At 41.6% G+C, this 25,472-nt stretch overlaps 1 protein-coding gene across 2 annotated transcripts in view; it reads left to right on the forward strand.

Annotated features, from left to right (window-relative positions):
* The window catches only part of arb2a (ARB2 cotranscriptional regulator A), a 378,083-nt gene that overhangs the window by 225,685 nt on the left and 126,926 nt on the right, over nt 1-25,472 (forward strand). For both annotated transcript variants that reach the window (XM_078396498.1, XM_078396497.1), the window contains exon 9: nt 5,323-5,439. In XM_078396498.1, the coding sequence (XP_078252624.1) occupies nt 5,323-5,439 (117 nt within the window). The remainder of the gene's footprint in view (nt 1-5,322; nt 5,440-25,472) is intronic.

Here is a 25,472-nt window from a genome sequence, read left to right on the forward strand (position 1 = left end):
TTGATAAGCGTGGGAATTTTGCGATGTTTCCGAAGATGGTGTAATCTCGACCTGACTGGGCATTGTCGTGGTCATTGTTGTAGGGTAAAATAAAATTTTGGCGATCTCCTACTTCTTTGACAGTCGCCGGCAGTCGTCTGAAAAATCGCCTAAGTGGGACAGGACCTTAAGGGTGTAGCTTTACCAGTACATGACTGCGCCGCCCACAGTTCCACAGTTTCTCAATGGCATCAGTAATAAATGCAGTCTGCCATTAAGAAGTACATATAGTTATCAGTTGAATAAATCAGAAACTATGTTATATACAGGTTTGGCTTCTGATAAAATGGGACTGGGCTTTCTGATCAAACAAGCCTTGACATTACTCTAGCTTCAGGGTGCTCATTCTCAGGTGCACTCAACCTCCCACTGCAATCATTACATTTTGAAGTATTGAGAATAGCTTTGCCAGAGAGTTTAACTTGTTTAACTTAATGAATAGTAAGATTGGTTTGATGTTTATGTTGGTTAGATAGGTTACTTACAAATGAGGCAAAAATAGAATAGGTAATTTCATATTTTATATTCAAATTGTATGTACCTTATGAAACTAAACACAATATCTTGGTGCAGCAGTAGAGTGCTGCCTCCCAGCGCCAGAGACTCGGGTTCGATCCTGACTACGGGTGCTGTCTGTATGGAGTTTGTACGTTCTCCCCATGACCCCATGAGTTTTCTCTGAGATCTTCGGTTTTCTCCCACACTCCAAAGACGTACAGGTTTGTAGATTAATTGGCTTGGTATAAATGTAAAATTGACCCGAGTGTGTATAGAGTAGTGCTGGTATACGGGAATTGCTGGTCGGTGCAGACTCAATGGGTCAAAGGGCCTGTTTCTGCACTGTATCTCTAAACTTAGCCTAACTAAAACTCCAGTCACATTCATCTTTGTGCGCTAAAGTGTCTCAGATTTAATTGTTTGTTAATAATGAATCATTGTTGCGTTTGTTTGCATCAAAGTACGTATGAATAAATGTTACCTCTGTATAGATATTCAAATACACAGTGCTATAGGATGTTTGAATGTGGGTCCACCCATTATTTTCCACGTGGTAATTTCCTTCGTTTGATCATGGTCATTTGATCATTGGGCCAAATACTGCCCTTTAATGAGGCTCATATCCAGAATTGCATGCATGCACCTGCCTGTCTGAAAGATCTGTTTAGGTAATTGTCCTCAGTCAATGTCATTAATCAAATTGAAATATAAATGCAGTAACTTTAGGGCTATCAACTCTAGGTGCTTCTTAGAGCTGAGGACTGAATGTGTTGACAATTTCCATTGAGCTTTTCGTCTTGAAATTTCAATTCACAAAAAGTTTCTACTGAAATTTTAAAAAAAAATTTCTGGTGACTCTTTTAAATTGAAGGATTATTTTTATAAATGCTTTCCCGAAGATGGAGCCACCCCGTGAGAATACATAATGACAAAACAGGTGTGCTGCTCATGAATTTTTCCTTCTGTTAAGTGAATACAAAATATGAAGAGCATGCCAAACAATTCCAAATGTGCCTTTCCGCTGATTGAAATCGTTCATCAGTAGCTGCATTCATAACATTTCCAAATGACCTTTCCTCTTTTGGCTGGCAGGATGGTTTAGCGGGTCATTTATGGCGAGTAATTTCCACAGATAAATCTTTTCCCGTGATTTAATAAAATATCCCTTTTGAAACGTGTTTGAAATTAGATATGTTGAAATTTTACTATCCATATCATTTTCTTTTATTAGTCAATTTTAGTGATGCTCTATCACATTTTATTGAACTTTTATCAACAACATTTTTAGTTCTGTGTTTCTTTTCAATCTTATGTCACTGCATAATCACTAATTATTAAACTTCCTTTTCCTAATTTTATTATAGCACTTTTTGCTTGGCATTTTATCTGAAAAACAAGTCAAGTCAAGTTTATTTGTCACATACGATGTGCAGTGAAATGAAAGTAAAACCCACGCAGGTCACGGGGAGAACGTACAAACTCCATCCAGACAGCACCCGCAGTCCGGATCAAACCCAGGTCTCCGGCGCTGCATTTGCTGTAAGGCAGCAACTCTATCTCTGCGCCACCGTACCACAATACATTTGATAGAACAGTTTATTTTGTTTTACTTTGCCTGGAGCTGTGTTTCATGCAAGGTGGGGAGAGGAACTTATTGCTACCTTATCCTGACTAATAATAAATCATAATTTATCATTCTGAATGCCAGAAACTATCCTTTAGAGGTAGGTGAATCCACATCTTTAGTTTAAATGTCACATATCCCAGTGATTATCAGTGTAGAATAGCTTTTTCTACCTTGTGTAGACAATCTATATACTAAAACTCTTGTTTGTTTATTCCTGAACTACAGCCAAAACGGCACACAATAGCGCAACAATTTTAGGCCAACTTACTCACCGTCGTCCCTTTGGTGCTAAAGGAAAAAGTTTCATTGAAATCGGTGTTATATTTTTTAAGTTATTCACATTTTAAAGTTTAAATCTATCTCCTAGGGAGGGAGGGGAGTGGAGGGGGGGAGGGAGAGAGGATAAGAGGGGGAGGGAGGGGGAGAGGGGAGGGGGGAGGAGAGGGTGCTGCAACAATGCAGGAGAGGTTTGGGCCCAACGGGTCCACTTGGTCTAGTCTTTACTAAAACTAAGAAAAATGCTGTTCTTTAGTTCAAAGAACAGGAACATTGTCTTATCCTGGGCCTTTCATACGCAGAAAGTCTGATTCTTCCAAAGCAGGTAGTGAATGACATTAATTTTCTTTTCCAAATGCATTTGTAGATATATAAAATAAAGCAGTGGGAAAGTGAGGCGTCATGTCAAGTCAAGTCAAGTCAATTTATTTGTATAGCACATTTAAAAACAACCCACGTTGACCAAAGTGCTGCACATCTGACTAGGAAAAAAAAAGAAACATACAGTGGCAGGCAGCCAAACACAACGGCGCGGCCATCTTGAACAAAATGTTAATTCAATCACCCACAGTCCATGTGGTCTGTGCCATCCTGCTGAACCATCAGTACCAGTGTTGCAGTGCTAATTTTTTAGGTGCTAGAACTGTCACTGGTGCCGGAGCGGCCGCTGTTAAATTCCCTGCTAGTTAAAATTCCCCGCTGTTTATTTTGGCTTTTTTTCACAGAGGTGCTGGAGTGGCGCTCCAGTGAGCTCTGGCAGCACTGCACCCTGATCAGTACCAACTGAACATTACAAAACCGAAGGAAGCCATTTGACCCATTGGCTCCAAACAGAGTAATCCCATCAGTCCCATCCCCCTTTTACCTCCTGGAATCCATGCACTCTCGCTGCCTATCAAATCTTATGCTTTTTTCCACTTTAGAAATTACAGTGCAGTTTACAATGGCCAATTGTCCAATCCTCACCCATCACCTAGATGGGGGAGGAAATGAATAAATTTTTGGGAAACTTACACGCTCACAAGATTAGCATGTAAACTCCACACAGACTGCACCGCAAGGACATTTTTGAATGAAAGTTACTGGATCTGTGAGATAGCAGCAGAAATTACTGCAACTGTGTGCCACTTAGAAGAGTGCCTTGAGGCCATGTTCTGTTCATAAAATTGCAACCCTTGGTAACCAGGGGTCTTAGGTCTCAGTCACAAGAAAATATTGTGAGCTGGGGTACAGATCAAAATAATCACTGTTGCAATGGAGTAATGCGATATCAGTGTACCCTTTAGGGTGCAATAGAATTTTGAAACAAGTTAGATTGAAACTGATAATCATTTGAGGTCATTGATAATTATTAACCGTTGGTCCGTTTATTAAGGGAAAATTTAATGACAAAATCCAGGACATATTACTAATAATACTATTTTACTGTGTTTAAAGATGATTTTTACATGTTACTTCTGTCCATATTCAGTCTGATGATTGAGATCTCCATTTTCAGAACTCATGCCTCACTGTTCAATTACAAAATATTTAAGAATAATGTTTATTGAGAATTACTGCTTAGATGTAGTCCTTCCCTCCTTGTACATTTGTTTCCTGCATACCTTAAGTATTCAGTTGCTACATTGGTCCTGAGTTTTGTTTCCAACCCTCCTGAGAAAGCCTGCTTGTAAAACTCACTGTGATCACTCTTCCCCAAATACTTCCTTATTAAAACATGGTCAGAGCACAGTCAGGAGGCTGAGACTAGCAATGCCATTGCTGCCTAAATACGACCATGTTCTGACCCAGACTTATTAAAAAAAGCCTGCATACAACAACAGCACTGATCCTTTCCTTACTCGGCTGGAAGCACAATCATCCTTGCTTTTTTTAGTTAGTTATGAACTGTAGTAACCAAAATATGTATATTTCCCTTGCTGCATTCAACATAATCTTGATAAATTAATTGAAAATATATTCTGAGAGAAATAAGTTTAATATAAATAAAAAATTGATTGATGCCTGCCATGGTGCTTGTATGTCAGTCAAAGATATGTTATAAAAGCCCCATTTTAACCCAGTATTACTAAAAGTTTTGAAGTTTGATTTTCTGTTATTTTCATAGTAGTCTGTATTGTTCTCCGTTTGAAACTACTTAATAAAGTGTTTTTTGGGGTAATATTAGGTTGAAAATTGTATTTAGTGTCTCCACACCTTCTTAAACTTTAAGTTATAACAACATTGATGGAGACCATTAAGATAATCAGTTCCATGGAGCATTCCCATTAGCCCCATTGATCCTCTCCTTATTTTGATGCATACCTGCAACTTATTTTTTCTCACGCATGCTCATCAACCTCCCTTTGATACTTTTTGCCATTAACAGGCCCAAGGTGATCCTTTAGAGTGGACAATTAACCAATTTTCAAGTTTTTAGATTGTGGGAGGAAACCAAGGCAACCAAACAAATTACTTAGGGGATCTTAGACAGATTGCACAAATTCTGCACAGAAACCATGTCAAGATCAACCTGTGCACCTGGCACCGTGAGGTGAGAACTATTATGCCATTCTGCCACTTCCAATTCACCCACCACTATACTTTGGAATGTGGGAGGAAATCAGAGCTTCTGAAGGAAATCCACATGGTCATGTGGACAATATCCACAGCACATCATATACTAACAATAAGTATATGAATGAACCATATTTTAATGGGTCTAAGAGCAATTTTTTAGTTATCTTTTGGTATTGGACTATTCTTTAATCAATTGTTTAGCATTCATTAGCCATGGTTCTTTTGAATTAAATTATTGACTCTACAGCTGTTCAACCATTATTGAAGATGTAATGCCATTGCTGATAGACTTGGTACGATTTATCATGCGTTCTTTACTGTAGTTGATTCAGCGGGAAGCAGAAGCGAAGAACAAAGTGATTTCTGTGGCATTGACAGATTCTGTCCATAATGTTTGGCACCAAGAAGCTGGAAAATCTGTACTGGATTGGATGCAGGAGGTAAGAATTTTTCTTCTAAGACTCAACCAATTCCGCAACACAGTTTATATCCAGAAAAAAATGGAGAGGAAAACTTAAAAGACATACTGTGATCAGTATATAAGCCAGGAAATATCTTGTTTTGTTGTACCAACAAAATATATCAAAAACTACAGTAATGAAAATACTAATATGTGACAGTTGGAGATTAAAAAGGTGTTGGGAAACTTGAAGAGATTTAAGGTGGATACATCCCCAAAGATCTTTCCATCTTCGCTAGCCATAGGCAAGGTCCCATATGACCGGAGAGTTTCTAATGTTGTTCTCTTATTTAAGAAGAGAAGTAGAGAGAATCCAGGAAATTATAGGCCAGTGAGCCTCTCAAAAATGGTTGGGAAGCTTTTGGAGAGGATTCTTCAGGATAGCATTTACTCCCATTTGGAGGAAAATGGGTTAATTCGGGACACCCAGCATGGCTTTGTACACAGCAGGTGGTATCTTACTAACTTGATTGAGATTTTTGAGGAATTGATGATGGTGATCGATGAGGGTAGGGCGGTAGATGTTGTCTACATGGATTTTAGTAAGGCATTTGATAAGGTCCCCCATGGTAGCTGATCCAGAAGAATTTTGGTGCAGATGATGAACAGTGTCTTGCTCGGAGAGATTCAGAACTGTCTTACTGATAAAAGACAGAGAGTTGTGGTGGAAGGATAATATTCATGCTGAAGGTCTGTGACCAGTGGTATTCCACACGGATCGGTGCTGGGACCTCTGCTGTTTGTGAAGTATATAAATGACTTGGACATAAATGTATTTATTCACAAAATGCTGGAGTAACTCAGCACGTCAGGCAGCATCTCAGGAGAGAAGGAATGGGTGACGTTTCGGGTCGAGACCCTTCTTCAGACTGATGTCAGGGGGATGGGACCGCCAACGTCCAAGGCCTACCTTAGGCTTCCACCGCCGCTGCCGCCGACCTTCCAGAAAAAAACGCCGACGTCCAAGGCCTACCTGAGGCTTCCACCGCCGCTGCCGTCGACCTTCCAGAAAAACCTCCTGCTCCTGGACATAAATGTAGATGGGTTGGTTAGTAAGTTTGCAGATGACACCAAGATTGCTGGGGTCGTGGACTGTGAGGAAGGCTTTCAAAAGTATTCAAGTGGTATACAGACCAACTGCAGAAATGGACGGAGAAGTTGCAGTTAATCGAGCAATTGAGGTGCTATACTTTGGGAGGTCAAATGTAAGGCGGAAATATACAATTAATGGCATGACCCTTAACAACACTGATGTGCAGAGGGATATTGGGGTCCAAGTCGATAACTCCCTGAAAGTGACAACACAAGTAGATGGAGGTAAAGAATATATATGGTATGCCTGCTTTCATAGTTGTGGCATTGAGTATAACAGTCAAGAGGTCATGATGCAGTTTGTAGGACTTTTGTTAGGCCGCATTTGGAGTATTGCAAAGAGTTAGGAACAGCAGCAGCAAAATGAAAAGAAGCAAAGAAGGAAGAGTAGCCAGTAAAGCAAAGGAACAAAAGGAGAAAGGAGGAGAAAGGTTTTTGAACTTTCAAAATGTGGGATCCTTCATTGCATACGACAAACAAGCTGGATAAATATATAATATGAAATGGAAACAGTTAAATATCAGAAAAGAAGGAAAAGGCACCTCCTGTAGACCCATGGATGAGGCAATATCACTTTCTGTAGCCTCCTTCGTTCCAACATGTTGGCGTTAATATAAACCAGGCCGTGTGGTAACCAATTAGTATGCTCTCTACAGTACAGAAATTTGAAAAAGTATTCGGTGACAATCAAAAATAGAACAGACATCATATCCTGCAGACATACTGCAAAGCGAATTGCAATGCTTGTGAATATAAAACATCTTATTAACTGTTTCAATGAATTAATCTTGCATTATATGTGATCAATTGATATATAAATTATATATATTTTATTCATTTAGTCAAGGTGGTGATAGTTATTTGATTAGATCAGTCCGCAACACCACCTACTGGCCAGGTTACATAGCTCCATAATTATAGGGATCTTTTTACGTATAACGTTTTAATTCCAAATGCCTATAAAGAATGTTTCAATGTTAAGCGTCAATTTAAAATGTGTACACACATTGTGCAAACAGGAAGTCTGGACATACGCAAGAATCTTAATAATATGTACACTGATTTAGTTTTATACAGATCTTATTCACTGAATCACGGTAAAATATGTATTTTCAGCATTTTCACACAAAGGAAAACCTTAGTCTTGCTATGCAAATGAACACTGTTTCATTTGATAGCAGTCAAATAGTTTTTTAGGTAGAGAAAGAACAGATGTGAACCCATGACAAATTGAAATAAAAACACCAGTGCACGCTGATGTTTGGATTGCATAGAATTTGTAAGGGATCTTCCGCAGTGATGTATTAGCAGTCAATTGGATTGTGTGGTTACTTGGAACACTGATTTTACCTCTGGGATCTGGTCTCAAATCCATCCGAGACAAAAGGAATTAAAGACTATCCTCTCTCATAGCCTTAAAGATTCCAAGTGAAATATACTTGAACAGTCTCAATCCAGTTCCCAGTTGATCTACGTCCATGGCATTAAACAGTGCTCACAATTCACATTGTCATCAAAAAATACAGGGAATATTCTGATGGAACTGTGAGTAACTAGATCTCTTTCACGAATAGGAAGCATCTATTAGGATCTGCAGTAAATTTTATGAACATAATAAACTAAAAAATATACTGCAGGCAACATGGAATTGTTTTCATTATGCATCTTTAACTGTTTAAATATGTTAAGGGTGGAGAAATACTTTAATGTCAAATCCTATAAAATCTTATTAAACATTTTTCGTTCATACAATAAGGCTAAAGATCAAGATAACTAAGTGCTTGAATTTGTTTCAAATTGCAATTCATAAGATCGAATAATATCATACTGCTACAAGTCTATTTCATTTTGAAGGTCTGTTTCAAGCATACATATCTTAAATTGCAACACAACAAAAACTTTACATAGTTTCCTTCTTGCTATAGATCTCTACATAAGAACATTTCAGCTGCATTGATTTAACTTCTCTGCTTCATAATTTTGAATTATTTATTTTCTGCCAAAAGGAATATCAATTTTATTAACCATTCACCATAACTTTGCTTTGCAAACCTTGAAACCAGTTCAGTTAACTCACTTTGTATTTCCCCAAATACCTCTGAAGCCATTCTATTTATTGTTGATTCAAACTCTTGCACTGTCGTAAATGTTCCAGGTTCTTGCAGAGATTGCTTACCAACAATCTTGTTACCTTTAATATACTGTTCCTTTGATTTTCCCATTGTATGTTCTGTGTTATGGTAATAATAACATTACTGCCTGTGGTTTTATGTCTGCTCATGCAGCTGTGTAACCATCTGTTTATAAATGAATTTCATCTCCAGATGTTCATTCTTTCCAAACTAACATATTCTTTATGTATTGTTTGTGTGTGTATATATATATATATATATATATATATATAGGTATATTTATATCTCTGAGCCTATTATTTTTATTTTCCTTCATGCTTTTTTCCCCCCTTCTCCTCCTAACCCCTTCCATTATCAACATGCTCCCTTTCATTTCCATCCTGTTAGGAACCTCTAAATTCCTTGTCTTTTCTATTCTCCTGCTGCTATTCCAGGCTTGTCATCCCGTCAGATAAGATGATAGCTTCCCTCTGTGTCTCTGCTGGGTGCATTGAAGCACGTTGCTACTATTGTACATGGAACAATCCAAATTTCCACATGTTACTCACTTGCTGATTCTCTATAAAATGCACAGGCCAATGGAAAATCTTGCCCATCTCTTCCCAGATAAACAAACCACTACCATTGCTAACCGTGTGGATCACCAATCAATCGATCTTTCCACAAATCTTTCCTTTGCAATGTCAGTGCAGCTGTTATCACTGAATTGTACCTTGGCCAATCCCTCTAGCACCTTCTTTCTGTTTCTTCGTAGCCTGCTGTTGTCTTCCTCACAATTAACCATCTATCCTTGTCAACAGTAAATCTAGCAACCATATGTTACATGAAAGGTAAAGGCTTCAGGTCCTAAATGTTATTTCCCTTAATCTATCCATATATTACTGAAACTCTGATCTTGTGAATATATATATGTCTGAAATTTGGTTATGGAACCACAGCCCAAACGGCAAACGATAGCGCCACAATTTTAAAACCACCTTAATCACCATTGTCCTGGCGACCGTTAACACCAAATTTCATTTAAATTGGTCTTATATTTAAATTGGGAGGAAGAGAGGGTGCTGCACGAATGCAGGAGAGGATTGGGCCCAACGGGTCCACTTGGTCTAGTATATATTAATAAAACTGAGATCTTGTGTGTGTGTGTGTGTGTATGTATATATATACATACATATGCATACGTATATATATATATATATATAAGTATGCATATGTATGTATATATGTATTTCTGAGATTTGGTTGTGGACATGTGGACCTACAGCCAAAACGGTAAATGATAGTGCCACAGTTTTAGCAACACCTTAATCGCCATTGAGCTGGCGACTGTTAATCAAACGTTTTATTTAAATTGGTCTTTTATTTTTAAAGTTAGAGAAATTTTAAAGTTTAAAAATTACCTTTCTAACTGACTTCTTAAAGGTACTCAACGTGTGACGTCACAATATGGCACGTACGACTTTAATTGCGCTTCCCTCCCCGCTTCCTCAAACAAGATGGCCACTGGCAGGAGTGCCGCCTGGGCTCAGTGGCTCCCTCTCCCCTTTCCTCTCCCCCATCGCCCACACTCTGCCCTGTGGGAGACTCCGAGCTGGAGGGAGATGGTCCTCCACCCCGGGCAGCTTCTTTTCCTCCTCCTCCTCCCGCGTCTCCAACAGCGGCCGCTGCAACCGATGGCGTAGTCTACGACGCCCGCTTCAACCCGGCCTCGTCGCGACTCCACAAAAATGGCGAGCGCTCTCCTTCGTCTCCTCCTCCTCCCCCCCTTCGCTATCTTGTGTGCGCCTCCCACCGCCGCGCTGCCCACCTGGAGGTGTAGTCCTAGCTCCCGCTGGGCCCCAGCCGCCGGGTCTCACCGGCAATCAGCGCTGTATTCACGACCACTGGTAAGTGGCTTTCGCCGCCAACGGGTCTACGGAGGGGAGTGGGCGTGGGGGGGAGTTGGGATGGGAGGGGAGGGGGGAGTGGGGGATGGGGGAGGGCAGAGTGGGGGATGGGTGAGTGGGGGTGGGGGGGAGTTGGGGTGGGGGAAGGGGGATGGGAGTGGGGGGAGGGGAGAGTTTTCTGGGGGGAGGAGGCAGTGAGGGTGGGGGTAGGGGAGGACGGAGTAGGGGTGAGGGGAGGAGGTTAGGGGGATAGAGTGGGTGCGTGGGGGGCAGGAGGGGGGGATAAGGGGGATTGAGTGGGAGGGGTGAGGGTGCTAGACTAATACAGGAGAGCCTTTGGGTCCACCGCTCGCTCTGGCTGCAGCGCTGCCGCCACGGGGCCCAGGTCAGTGACATCCTCTCCCCTTCCCTGTCCCCCCACTACGAGGAATGGGCCTAACGGGTCCACTTGGCCATCACCAGAATACAACCCCCAGCGGGAAGCTCCTTCTCCTCCTCCTTCAGCGGACACTTCCACCGAAGGCCTCTTCAACCGACGGACCCGTCGCGACTCCACAAAAATGGCGGACGTTCTCCTTCTCCTCCTCCTCCTCCCGCTCCGCCATCTTGTGCGCGCCTCTCGCTGCAGCGCTGCCCGCCGGGAGGTGTAGTAGAGGGCAGGGCCCCAGCCGCCACTCGCCGGCAGTCAGCCGTGAATGCACGGCACTGGTAAGTGACTTTCGCCGCCAACGGGTCCACGGAGGGGGGTGGGCGTGGGGGTCGAGTGGGAGTGGGGGGAGGGGAATGGGGGAGTGGGGGAGGGGGGAAGGGGAGAGTGGGGTGAGTGGGGGTGGGGGTGAAGGGGGTGGGTGGAGTGGGGGGAGGGGATAGTTGGGATGGGGGTGGGAGTTGGGGGAAGTGGGGGTGGGGGGAGGGGAGAGTGGGGTAAGTGGGGGTGGGGGGAGTTGGGGCGGGGGTAAGGGGGGTGGGAGTGTGTCAGTGGGGGGAGGAGCGGGGGATAAGGGGGATTGAGTGGGGGGGTGAGGGTGCTAGACCAATACAGGAGAGCCTCTGGGTCCACGGCTCGCTCTGGCTACAGCGCTGCCGCCACGGGGCCCGGGTCACTGACACCTTCTCTGTCCCCCCTCTAAGAGGAATGGGCCCAACGGGTCCGCTTAGTCTAGTATTTATTCACAAAATGGTGGAGTAACTCAGCAGGTCAGGCAGCATCTCAGAAGAGAAGGAATGGGTGACGTTTCGGGTCGAGACCCTTCTTCAGATTGTTGCTCCACTTGGTCTAGTATATTACTAAAAGTCTCATTTTATATGTGTATATATGTATGTATTAATTTTCCCAAAATACAGCCAAAACGGTACACGATAGTGCAACAATTTTAGGGCCACCTTATCACCATTCACCTGCGGTGTGCAGTATCAAGTTTCGTTATATTTTAAAAGTAATTCACTTTATAAACTTTAATAAACCTTCTACTGTGAATGGGACAAGTTTCAACGTGGCAGTCGCGCCTGCGCAGTGTGCTCCCACTTGTGGGGCCCGGCAGTCGCACCTGCGTAGTTGGGGGAGGGTTGCCGGGCCCGGTATTCGCACATACGCAGTTGGGGGAGGGTTGCCGGGCCCGGCGGTGGCATGCCTGTGAAGCTGCGCCGGGAGGACCGGCGCCGCTCCCCACGTGCCCCACGCCTGACCGTGGTGCAGCGCGGAGGCAGAGAGAAGGTCAAAGAAGATGGCCGCCAGCCGGACGAACATGGGGCAGCGCCTTGCGGCCACTCTCCTGCTGCTGGCCGCCACGATGGCCGGAGTGAGTGGCTCCCTCTCCCCTTTCCTCTCCCCCCTCGCCCGACTCCCCAGCTGCCATAGCCTCGGATATACCCTGGGATTTTGCTGTGCGCTTTTGGAATGGGGCTCGCTGTCACAATAGGAACCTAACAGCTCCATGGGTCAGGCTTCATTCAAATTGTTGCGCTATCGTGTACCATTATGGCTGCTTTCTGCCCAGCCAATTGTTCAAGCGCTTTTGATTGCAACATGCGCCTTAATTTAGTTCAACAAAGAAACTGACAAGTTACTAAAGAACCTTTAGTAACAACCGGAACCCAACGGGTCCAAGGGTCGTCTAGTTATATTACTAAAACTCTCTGTATGTTTGTCATGCCTTATTTTTGTGCCCCTGTCACACGATAGTGAGACAATTTTAGGACCACCTTACTCACCATTGTCCTTAATGCAAGTTTCATTCAAATTGTTCTTATATTTTTAAAGTTATAGACATTTTAATGTTTAAAAATTATCTTCTAAACTTTCGCTGGCCATGATCAGCTTTCGACGTCACAATGGGACCCGCCCGAGTGACGGGAGTGGTGGCCTATGAGGGAGGGGGGGCCACAATGGCCGCCTGGGGCGGGACCCGCCAGAGTGACGGGAGTGGCGGCCAAATGGGGGGGGGGGGGGGTGAGCTGCTGAGCCGACGAGTTGCCCGTTAACTCACCCACTCGATCCCCCCTGAACCCCCCACCTCCCCCCCCCCCACTCACCCATTTCATCCCCTTGAACCCCTCACCCCCTCTCCCTCACCCGCTCCCCCCCCCCCCCCGCCGGGAGGATGAGCTGCGATATCGGTGTCGTCCGCGCGTGCGCAGTTGGGGCCCGTCGCTCTAATACAGATGCTCCCCGATTTACGATGCTTCCACTTACGATGCTTCGACCTACGATATTTCGACTTTGCGATGGTGCAAACGGCAGCCACCCGTAACGTACCGCAGCTCACTTCCGGCCACGTGAGGGGGGATTGAATGGGTGAGGGTGGCGGGGGGGTAGGGAGGGGGGATAAGAGGGGTTGAGGGGGGATTGGGTGGGTGAGTGGGGGGGACGGGAGGAGGGGGTTGGAATGGGTGCGTGGCGGGAAGGGAAGGAGGGGGTATAAGGGGGGTTGAGGGGGGATGGAGTGGGTGAGTGGGGGGAGGAGGGGGATTGGGGGCCAATGCAGGAGAGGTTTGGGGGGTTGAGGGAGGATGGAATGGGTGAGTGGGTGAGGGGAGAGGGGGATAAGGGGGGTTGAGGAGGGATGGAGTGGGGGAGGGGCGGAGGGGGCTTGAGGGGGCATGGAGTGGTTGAGTAGGGGAGGAGGGGGATAAGGGGGGTCAAGTGGGTGAGTAGGGGGGGATAAGGGGGGATGGAGTGGGGGGATGGGGAGTGGGGGAGGGGAGGGTGCTGCACCAATGCAGGAGAGGTTTGGGCCCAACGGGTCCACTTGGTGTAGTATCTCATAAAAGTCAATCAAATCTTCTTAATTCCAGGAAATACAAAACTTGTTTTTGTAATTTGTTATCATAAATTAAACCTTGAAGCTCAGATATCATTTGACATAAACCTACCCGTATATATAACTACCCATATCAGCCAAAATAATTTTGACCACTGACAGGTGAAGTGAATAGCATTGATTATCTTGTTACAATGGCATCTGTCAAGGGGTGGGATATATTAGGCAACAAGTGAACAGTCAGTTCTTGAAGTTGATGTGTTGGATGCAGGAGAAATGAGGAGTAAAGATCTGAGCGACTTTGACAAGGGCCAAATTGTTATGGCCAAACGACTGGGTCAGAGCATCTCTGAAATGGCAAGGCTTGTGGGGTGCTCCCGGTCAGCAGTGGTGAGTACCTACCCGACAGAGGTCCGAGGAGGGACAAACCACAAACCGGCGACAGGGTGTTGGGCACCCAAGGCTCATCGTTGTGCGAGGGTAACGAAGGCTATCTTGTCTTGTCAAACTGACAGAAAGTCAACTGTGGCACAAGTCACAGAAAAGTTTAATGGTGGTCACGGGAGGAATGTGTCACAATATACAGTGCATCGCACCCTGCTACGTATGGGACTGCACACGGAGGACCAACAGCATATTAGGCAGGTGGTCATAATGTTTTGGCTCATCAGGTCATAATGTTTTGGCTGATCGGTTTATCTGCTGAGTATACAATATGGCCAATAGGTGGCACCTTGGAGACACAAGGATGCTGGAATATTGAGCAAAACACAAAGTACTGATGGAAGTCAGTGGGTCAGGCAGCATCTGTGGAGGGTGTAGACATGGTCAGGACTCTTTTTCAGACTGATTGGTGGAGGGGGGGGAGGGGACAGAAGGTGGAAAAGAGAGGTCGGATGGGACAGACCCTGGCAAGTTCTAGGTCGATACATTTGATTGGCAGATGGTTGGAGTAAGTGACAAAGGCTAGAGATGAAAAGAAGGCAAAAGGGTATCCGATAACAAGAGAGTGAAATGTAAAGAGAGGGATATATATGGAGGAGACGATGTAGGAGAATGATGGGGGATATAAGGGAAAGCAGGAAAAGTCAATCTATGAAGAATATGGTGAATCCTTCAGATAAACCAAAACCTTCAAAGGCAAATAACACACACATGATATAAACAGGTATATTGGAGAATAACCAGTTGAGTAAATGGCAAAAGCCATTAGGACGGGGTGAAATGTGACAAAGGTGACGGGAATCCACAAAATGTGTCATCAAGGACTTGCCACATAAAAGCAATTTAGAGATATTGAAGGAAAAATTAATTTACTTAATTATATTTGATGACAATATCAAAATGGCATCTTGGAGTGTATTTGAACTCAGAATTTTGTCTCTATCCTGATTAGTTTTCCTGAATAAAATTACTTCTAAATCCCCAAACCTGGAAGGATATTTTGCACATGGTATTGCATTAAATTGTCCAAATATACCTCGTCCAAATATATCGTCCAAACATAGTAGCTTGATCAAAGCACTAATTAGTTGGAATACTATTTATTTAATTTTGACCTAAGAGGCAGGGAAGGTAAATAAGTTCTCGGGAAGGGACAATACAGATTTACCAGAATAATATCGCCTGGAGAACAGGTTGCATATATTTGGCCTGTATTTACTTCGGGTTTTGAAATTTGATAAATGATGCAATGAAGGTCCTTCAATTGCAAATGTATTTATTAGGGCTGGAAATATTTCTAATAGAACTGTAACAACTTCTTCATGAAGGAGACTTGCAGCAGTACTAGAAAATAATCTGCCAGCATCTTGTCATAGTTTAGTTTAGTTTAGAGATAGAGTGCGGAAACACTTTGGCCTTTGGCCCACCGGGTCCGCGCCAACCAGCGATCCCTGCACATTAACACTATCGTACACACACTTGGGACAATTTACCCATATACCAAGCCAATTAACCTACAGACCTGTACATTTTAGGCTCAAGATATAGGTAAAAATATGCTATCGTGAAATTTTTTAATGTAATTATTGTTGAGTTAAGTAAGGTCCTTAGGTGTACTTCAAAATAGGTTGATCACAGATATAAACCAATTATTCCAGTTCATTGTGATAAATGCATCATTTATGCATCATGAAGGATTTATCAGCCTTCGGTCCCATCAGTCTACCTAACACCATTTCCTGCCTAATGTAAATTTCTTTCAGTTCCTCCATCACCCTAGGTCCTCTGGCCACTAGTACACCTGGGAAATTGTTTGTGTCTTCCTTAGTGAAGACAGATCCAAAGTACCTGTTCAACTCATCTGCCATTTCCTTGTTCCCCATAATAAATTCACTTGTTTCTGCCTTCAAGGGACCCACATTTGTCTTAACCAATGTTTTCCTCTTCACATAACTAAAGAAGCTTTTACTATCCTCCTTTATATTCTTGGCTAGCTTACCTTCGTACCTCATCTTTACTCCCCTTATTGCCTTTATAGTTATCTTCTGTTGCTCTTTAAAAGTTTCCCAATCCTCTGGCTTCCTGCTCATCTTTGCTATGTTATACTTCTCTTTTATTTTTATACCGTCCTTGACTTCCCTTGTCAGCCACGGTCGCCTCTTACTCCCCATAGAATCTTTCTTCCTCTTTGGAATGAACTGATCCTGCACCTTCTGTATTATTCCCAGAAATACCTGCCATTGTGGTTTCACTGTCATCCCTGCTAGGGTCTCTTTCCGGTCAACTTTGGCCAGCTCCTCCCTCATGCCTCCATAGTCCCCTTTGCTCAACTGTAATACTGACACTTCTGATTTTCCCTTCTCCCTCTTAAAACGTATTATATTATGGTCACTACCTCCTAATGGCTCGTTTACCTTGAGTTCCCTTATTAAATCCGGTTCATTACACAACACTAAATCCAGAATTGCCTTCTCCCTGGTAGGCTCCAGTACTAGCTGCTCTAAGAATCCATCTCGGAGGCACTCCACAAACTCCCTTTCTTGGGGTCCAATACCAACCTGATTTTTCCAGCATGTTGAAATCTCCCATAATCACCATAGCATTACCTTTGCTACATGCCAATTTTAACTCTTAACTCAACTTGCACCCTATCTCCAGGCTACTGTTTGGGGGCCTGTGGATGTCCCATTAAGGCCTTTTTACCCTTACAATTCCATACTGACTCTACATCTCCTGATTCAATGTCACCCCTCGCAAGGGACTGAATTTCAATCCTTACCAACAGATCCACCCCTGCCCACCTGTCTGTCTTTTTGATAGGACGTATACCCCTGAATATTCAGTTCCCAGCCCTGGTCCTCTTGCAGCCATGTCTCTGTAATTCCCACAACATCATACTTGCCAATTTCTAACTGAACCTCAAGCTCAACCACTTTATTTCTTATACTTCGCGCATTCACATACAACACTTTAACTTCGGTGTTCACCTCTCCTCTCACACCGGTCACTATTGCCCCTGACCTTACTCTCTTATCCCTTCCCGAACTTTCCTTCCCATTACTTCGGAGGCCTTTTGTAACTTTTCCTGTACCCACTTCCCCTTTAACTCCATCTTTCTACTCCCAATTTGTCAACCCCTCCCCCCCCTTCGGGCAACCCCCTGAGTCTCGTTGGTCTGCACTGTGGTGATTCCAAGGCAAGTGTATTTTCTTCTAAAGGCCAAATGTGCACCACATGACTCCATATGTGATCGTGTTAAAGACCACTGTTCACAAGCATTTACCAGTTTCGTATCATCTAAAATGTAATTTGTCGTTCCATTGAAGTGAATAACCAAATATTTTCCAACACTGTACTTCCTTTGTCATAGTCATAGAGTGATACAGTGGAAACAGGCCCTTCGGCCCAACTTGGCAACACCGCCAGCTACACTCGTCCCACTATCTGTGAGAAGCATACAGCGCCATTTCAAAAGGATTTAAATTTGATTGTCAGATTGATCACACTGATAGGAGCCTCTTATGCCAAAATCAGGCTGTTTTCATTTCTTGAGTTAATATTTTTTCACAATGTTCTTAAAATGTAATTTTTATGAAACTAAAAAAATGCCTCAGTGAACTACCCAAAGAAAATATTTCCTCCTTTCTACGTTGTGGCAAGTGGTTGGCCATTGTTCAGCATCAGTTTGTAGAGCCTGCCTAAAATCAGCTATTGACTGTCGTGGGTTCAGTGGGGAAGTAATCGTATTCTTCGAATCAGTGATGAGGTTCAGTAGAGGATGTGAAAGATTACTTGATCTACATCTTTAATGTTGTGAATCATCTTATTTTACAATGCAAACCAGTCAAAGACAAAAAATTGTTTATCTGAAAATTTAGAATTAAGTGTTAGTCTATGATTCATCCATCCATCAATCAATCAGTATGGGGAAATTGGATGGGAAGGAGTACAAGTCTGTAATGATGCTCACTTGATCTTCTGTCCTTTTAAATTACTGAGTGTAAAATCAAGTATTCTTCCTTAAAGGCCAGCAGTTTCTCTTGCCTGATTTACCTTGGCTCACCACACCAGGCAATCCATTTTTCCAGACATGGATCAGAAACATCCATCCTGATGTTTATTATTGTGGAGTTTTTGACTAGTATATTACTGGCAGCTTAAAAAAATAATCATTTTAATTTATACGGTGACATATATTTGTGATTATTTTCACCATTTATCATTTATCAGCTCATAGGCATCATCGGTTAATTTCAGGTTTGAAAAATAATTAATAAATTGTTCTTTTTGATAGTAAAGCAATAATCAGAAACAAAAGTTGTGGTTGGAAAATATGATCTGTGTGTAAAAAGTGAACTAAATATAATTTTACAGAAGTTTTATTAAGATTGCATACAAAAGATTTTGTTTATTTCATGCATACAAAGTCTAATCATAAATTGCTGCTGGTGCTCACTAATTGCTCCCATTGTCCTGGGATTTATTCACGTATATATTCTTGTATCTTGGTTGAATAATATGTTTCATTTATCACAAGCAGCTTATTTTTAGAACCAAAATAAGCCATCCTTTTTTTGCACGTGGCAGCTGTGATGAATGATAAGATATTGAGTCAACCATTTCCAAACCTTGACACCATGTTCAAGAATGTATATAACTTGTAGACAATTAAGCTGCTTTAAGGGGAATTAAGCTGCTTTAAGGGGAGAGACTTTTTTTAATGTGGAGTAATCTAACAAAAGCTTTTAGCATCTGTGATAACATAGTCAATGACGTGAAAATAATTACTACTTTTATTTCAAATGGAAGTTACATCTAATAACATTTTAAGCATGCATTCCCAGCTTTGCTATCTTCATTTAAAGCACTTCACTTTTCTAAATCCATCTGTCAATAAAGCTTTGCATGGTAATTCCCGAATATATGGGTTGGATAAAAGCTCAGCATTGAAGATAACATATCATTGTAAATGTTTCTAAATGACGTGAAGGTTTGTAAAATATTCAGAAATTAATATTAACCCTCTAATTATTATACAAAATTACTGACATTCAGAACACTGCAGGATAGCCTGTTTGTTTTCACATTATTGCACACAGTTCAACAGTTTCATTGATCTACTGTTTCAGACTAAAATCTGCCATGCTTTGTGAACTTCACTTTCTAATCCCATACAGCCATCCTGCCTTTGTGTTTTTCTGCTCTCCTCAGTCCCAGAACAGTAGGGTTGCCTTGACAAATCTATTCAAAAGCCTTTCCCTAGCCTTTATTGGTGGGGACTGGAGCCTTTGAAATTTCCTACTTACTGCACCACAACTGACATCTTCTTCTAGACAGAATGAATTAAGGAAATACAATAAGACACTTGATCTACCAGTAAAAGATCTTTCCACAATGCAGATAGACTCCAAGGTGTACAACTAAGGCAGTATGGATCTAAAAAAAAGTGTATGAGCTTGTTCATTAAAAGGACAAGAATTGAATTTCGCAAATGTTCAAATATATTCTTTCACCAAAATAACAAAGGAACAAAAGAAAATTGGATGATTTTATTATATCCAAAATATTGACTTAATGCTAAAACTATTAATAAAAGAATAACAGATTAATAGTGAAAAGCATGGAGAGATTCAGCTGATGTGCAACATGGGGATTAGGAATGCAGATTATACTGAATATGATTGGAATGTGTAAAACTACACATTATCTTGCAGGGTTATCATTTAAAGTGTCAATCCTTGAATACTGAAACAAGCATGTACAATATGAAATATAGCTTCTTAAAGCAGAGGGATGCAGTTTATTTTAAATAGATGTGAAGACGAAGTAATAACTAGTTTCCTAAAAAGCATGCATACAGCTTGAATTTCCTGGATTGTATTTATGATAAAACGCAGCCTGATTTCTGCTTCAATCCTGCCAATCAAAATTAAACTCAAACCTGCAAGAGAGCTAATTTTTCTGCATTTGAATCTAAAACCCAGCACAAAATACACTGAAATGTGTTGATATATGGCATTCTCATGATCAAGAGATTTTAAATTTATCATGTTTTAGTCATGTCGTAATAAAAATGGAACAGTACAAATAAGCCACTTTTTGCATATTTCTTTAAATAATCAAATATGTTAATAAGTGAAACTTTTCTCTTCACACTACGTAGTCCATTATTAATGCAGGTAGCTTAACCATGCATTCCATGTTTTTAGGGAACTGCATTTTTATCAAAGCCACAATTGGATCACATAATTTAATTCAACCACTTTTGCAATTGTATTCCTGAATTAGACCAGTGCTTATTTGTTTTTAAATGTAATTCCAAATCTCCTGTTCCCAGTGTATCAATTTCAATTTTAGAAAATCACATAATAAAGAAGTTAGCAATTCTAGGAATCCTGCATTTATGTTCAGTTATTTATGAAATGTAAATTAATTGTGTGAACTTAATGGCCATATTCTTTGGAAATTGCATATGTGCACGAATACAGTTCTGTGTTGAATGCTCTGAATCTTGTAATTTATGTATTCAGGTTAAATGTTCATTTAAATAAATTGATGGTGCACTGGAGCGGAACTTGGAAAAGTATTTGAATCTCTTGGGCAGATGTCAATTTCTATAACTGTTAAAATTATTTCTATTAAAGGAAATAAAAATAGCGCTTTTAATAAAGATGTGTCAGTGATTATAAGAGTTTCCCATTTCCACTTCCCAACAAAAAAACTTCTAACCTGAGAAATGCAAATTTATTAAAAAATAATTGGAAGGAATTTTTTTTTCGTTTATTTTAGTCCAGTTTTGTGACCCTTGTTTCTGAATCTAAGAACCTATCTGGTGTCATATAATCACCCTTGTAGTTAAAAAAAAATCCCAATAAAAGCATGGGTTCATTTGAGAAAACAGAAGTGGAATATTCCTTTCTGACTTCTTTAAGTCACGCAAGAGCACCATGGCTTTCATTTACATTTTGGTTGTCTATCCTCAAGGAGTGGCAAAATCTATCCCAATATGACTCTTCACTGAAAACACAAGTTACACCAAAGTCCCAAAGTCAACGTTGCAACTTGCTAGTTACACCAAATAGAGTCAAGAGAATCAAGAGTGTTTAATTCTCCCCATACCCCATGACTCCCCTATCCTTATGTGCTCTATCTAGCTCTCTCTTGAATTATCAAGACCCTGATGGATTGATGGGTAGATGCTGATCTTGAACCTGGAGGTAATCGTTCTCAGCTTCTGTACCTTCTTTCTGATGGTAGCAGTAAGATGTAAACAGAGCCAGGGTAGTGTGGGTCTTTGATGATATTAGCTGCCGTCTTGAGGCAGCATTTCTTGTGGCTCCCTTCAATAACCATGATGGAATGGCAATGACCACCACTTTCTGCAGCCTCCTTCATTTTTGAAAGATTGAAGAATTGAAGGATATGTGGAACTGGCACATTGAGTTGAGGCCTGGGACAGATGGGTTCTCACATAAGCTGGAGTGCAGAACCTGATCTTCCAACCTACTTCATTGCATTTGTTGGACTGTTCCTCTGGAACTGTGAAGCTGTATTGCAGTAAACTATATTCTGTAGTTTGGCATTTTGCATTACTTGCAGCTATGTATAACTTGATTGTATTTATGTATAGTATGATCTGATTTCATAGATTAGCACACAAACAAAAGCTTTTCACTGTATCTCAGTGCATGTGGCAATAATAAATCAATAAACCATCAGCCATAATAGTATTGAATGATGGAGCAGACCTGAGGTGCCAGGTGGCTTACTCCTGCTCCTATCTTCTTGCTTTCACGTGAATGAAATTGTTATATTTGGTAGTCAACTTTGCATTTGATTGATGGTGTAAAATACTCAACAGGTAACTTTTACGGTTGCTAAAGGTTTTCTTTCCTATTGCATTGGTTTTACACCAGTTACATATCAATGTGCAAATCAAAATGATCGCCACATGTAGATATACAGGTTTAATTTTGTAAAGAATATATTTTTAAATTGAAAACCTTCTCTTTATTTTAGATAGAATCCTCAGAGTCTAAAACAGATCCACCCTTCATTTTGACTTAAATGAAGATGTACCCCTCCACAAACCGAGATCATCACTTCTCTGCAGTTTTCATTTTTTCTCGGCAGTTCTCTTTTTTTCCCTGCAGCCGCACCACGCCCATGTCTGGGCAGCTTTAATATCACTAAGATGCTCACTTTTCGAGCTTCTGGAGCATTTTAGGTGATCACAATTTTCTGCTTACTGCAACATTAGGGAGACCTTTTTATGGGCAGTAGGCTCCCTAACAATGTTTCTTTGTGATGACTGTATCCACTTTCATTTGATCTACAGTGAACCTCATGTTACTTTCTATACTGGCCCAGTCTACAAGAACAACTAACTCATGTTTGGGAATTGGGAGTCTGTAATCTGCTTCGTGCTTCTTTGCAAATGGTCCCAATAATCCTATTGCTTGTTTCCTGCTGATGTTGCTGACAGTTGCAATGTAAGCACAGGCATAGGCCCCACAAAGACTATCTGCCTGTGTACAGTCTTAACCTGGTTCTGGTAGAGCTCCATTCTCTGCCACATTGCAACTGTTTGCATCTCTTCAGGAAAAGCAATATGTCGGCAGGAAACAACTTGATGTCCTCTTAGAACAGCGGGATGCCACCTTTGAGCAGATTGCTGTCCTCATTAAATTTAGAGACGCAACTTCGGTCATGGTGTAGAGTTTTATGGAAAAGGCATGATGCATCATTTGTTGCACACTTGACTTCAGGAAAAGATCACCAAAGTTAATGTGACTAGCACATGGAAGAGCCCAGTTACATTTTGAAACCAGTGAGTTTCTACATCCTGCTCTGGATGAAACTGAAATTTTAGATAGTATGTAATCCAAATGTCCAGTTTAATATCTCTAAATATACAGAAATATGAGTAGGATATAGAGAATGGTGCACACCCATTCTCTCATTATCTCAACCCCCTTCCATTCATATCTCTTCCTCTGACTTTAAATTTCACTGTTCTTTTAAACCTCTTTTCTCCTTATTTACACCCTGTTATTGCTTTGTCTCCTTTTTGTTTCCTTTCGCCCCCTTTTGTCACCCTTTTGTCTCCTTTTTATCTCTAGCCTTTGTCCATTGCCAATTAAAACCCTCTGACACCTGTATCCAAATATTACTTGCCGGGTTTTGTCCTGACCGCAAATGGACACAATGGAAAAATCCCCCCACCTCTTTCCCAGCATTCTCCCCCCACGACAATCAATCTGAGGTAGTATACCGACCCGAAACGTTGCTTATCCATGTCCTCCATGATGCTGCCAGTTACTTAAGCACTTTGTATTTATGCAAGATTCCAGCATCTGTAGGTCCTTGTGTCTAAACTTCCCACACTTTGCCTCCTTTGTCTCTGTGTTTCAGAGTCCACTTGAGTTTTAATCACCATCTATTTATTTAAGAGATATCATGTGGGCCTTTAGGCCGATTTTCTAGTGTACTGATTTTCTAACAAAGTTATGGCAATAGATTCAGGAATGCTTGTCGAAATTAATGATGTTATGCTTTAACTGGTATAAAGTACTTTGATAAAAGATAATAAATAATATATGGTTACTTCATACATTGGAAGGGGAAATCCTGATTATGCATTGGTGGTCATAAAAAACATATTTAATGTTGATGGGTGGACTACAAATTAGTGCTAATCTTTCATGCAATTACTATAAATTAGTGCTACGTTCCTTCACACACACTTTTGCAAGTATTTTTCTTAGGTTCTGTTACTATGAGCTTTCTTCAGAAATTCCAGAACATTTTAACTTCTTTGTCTCTTGTCTAAAAATTGTTTGGATTTGTAAAAGTATTGAGTCTAGTGCTCCACCAAATGTAGCCGTTCATAAGGATCCCAAAATTGACTATAAAAACAATGTGCAGCAGTATCAGTGTCATTTCCACTGAAAAAGATTGATTAAATTGTCATCTTCAAAGGCTCAACAGTTCCCTTCTTCAGACTGATTGGGGGGGGGAGGGGCTGGAAGCGAGAAAAACAGTACAAATCAGAGCCAGCAACAGATGATCTCAGGCAATGAGGTTCCCCGATAGGCTTAATGTTGACTAGAGACAAGAGGAATACATAATTACGAACTGTAGAACTGTTTAACAGACTCTTGGGGGGGGGGGGGGGGGGTAACAGGGAGGGGAAGGTAAAGGGGAGAGAGGGGAGTTACTACGTCATTTTGTGTCTACCTTTGGTATAAACTAGCATCTTCTATTTCTTCTTATTACACTTTCACCACTTTGTTGCACAGCATTCAGAGAAACGCTTAATCCCTCAAAAGCATGCTGCCTTTCTAGCAGTAGTCTGCCCGATGTTGAGATCAAAGTATTGCTTAATACTCATTATTAAATCAAAAACTGCTAGAAATGGAATAGTCTAACTGGAATGAAATAGGGTAGTCACCAGGCTAAAGTGGATGGTCTTCATCTTGATTATTTGGAAGATAGCTGACTCAACCATCAAATATCTCTTCAGTAGTCTTCAGAAGGTGCTCTTTGTAAACTTAAACACAATCTGAGTTCTGTGTGGTTGGAAGCTGTGGTTTGAGCAGTTTCCAGTAAATTTTGGAGCGTCTCTGTCTAGGGACCCATTATGGTAATTTAAATGGCATCTATGTCAGACAAATACCTTTTTTTGCCTTCTTCTTCTTGGGCAGTTTCAGATCGAAGGTGAGTTGCTTGCATTCCAGTTCAGTGTGTTCTGAAGCCAATGTGGCACCTACAGACTATGACATGTGGGGGGGTGGTTCTTTATGAGACAGTCTGTCTGGTCATTTTGGAGGTGTTGCACTCCTTCCACAGTTTATGCTAAACATCTTTGTGTGCCTGACATGTGAATTTTAGGTTTTCTCTGCCATCCTGATATACCCTTTCACCCTTTTATTGGTTATAGGTTAATGTTTTTGATGAGCAGGATTAAAGAGAAGAAGTGGATAAGGTATTAAACGACTACTTTGCATTAGTATTAGCCAAGGAGAAGACCGGAGAGGATAACCATGTCAGGGTGGTGTGTGCTGATATTTTGGGCAAGTGGATATCAGGAAGGAGGGAGGGGTGGTAAAGGTTCTTTAGGAAAATGGAGGTGGATAAGTCCCCAGGGCCAGATGGCATTATACTGTGTTATTGTGGAAGGCAAGAGAGGATTGCTGA

Source organism: Rhinoraja longicauda, chromosome 3 (assembly GCF_053455715.1).
Source record: "Rhinoraja longicauda isolate Sanriku21f chromosome 3, sRhiLon1.1, whole genome shotgun sequence".
Lineage (NCBI taxonomy): Eukaryota > Metazoa > Chordata > Chondrichthyes > Rajiformes > Arhynchobatidae > Rhinoraja > Rhinoraja longicauda.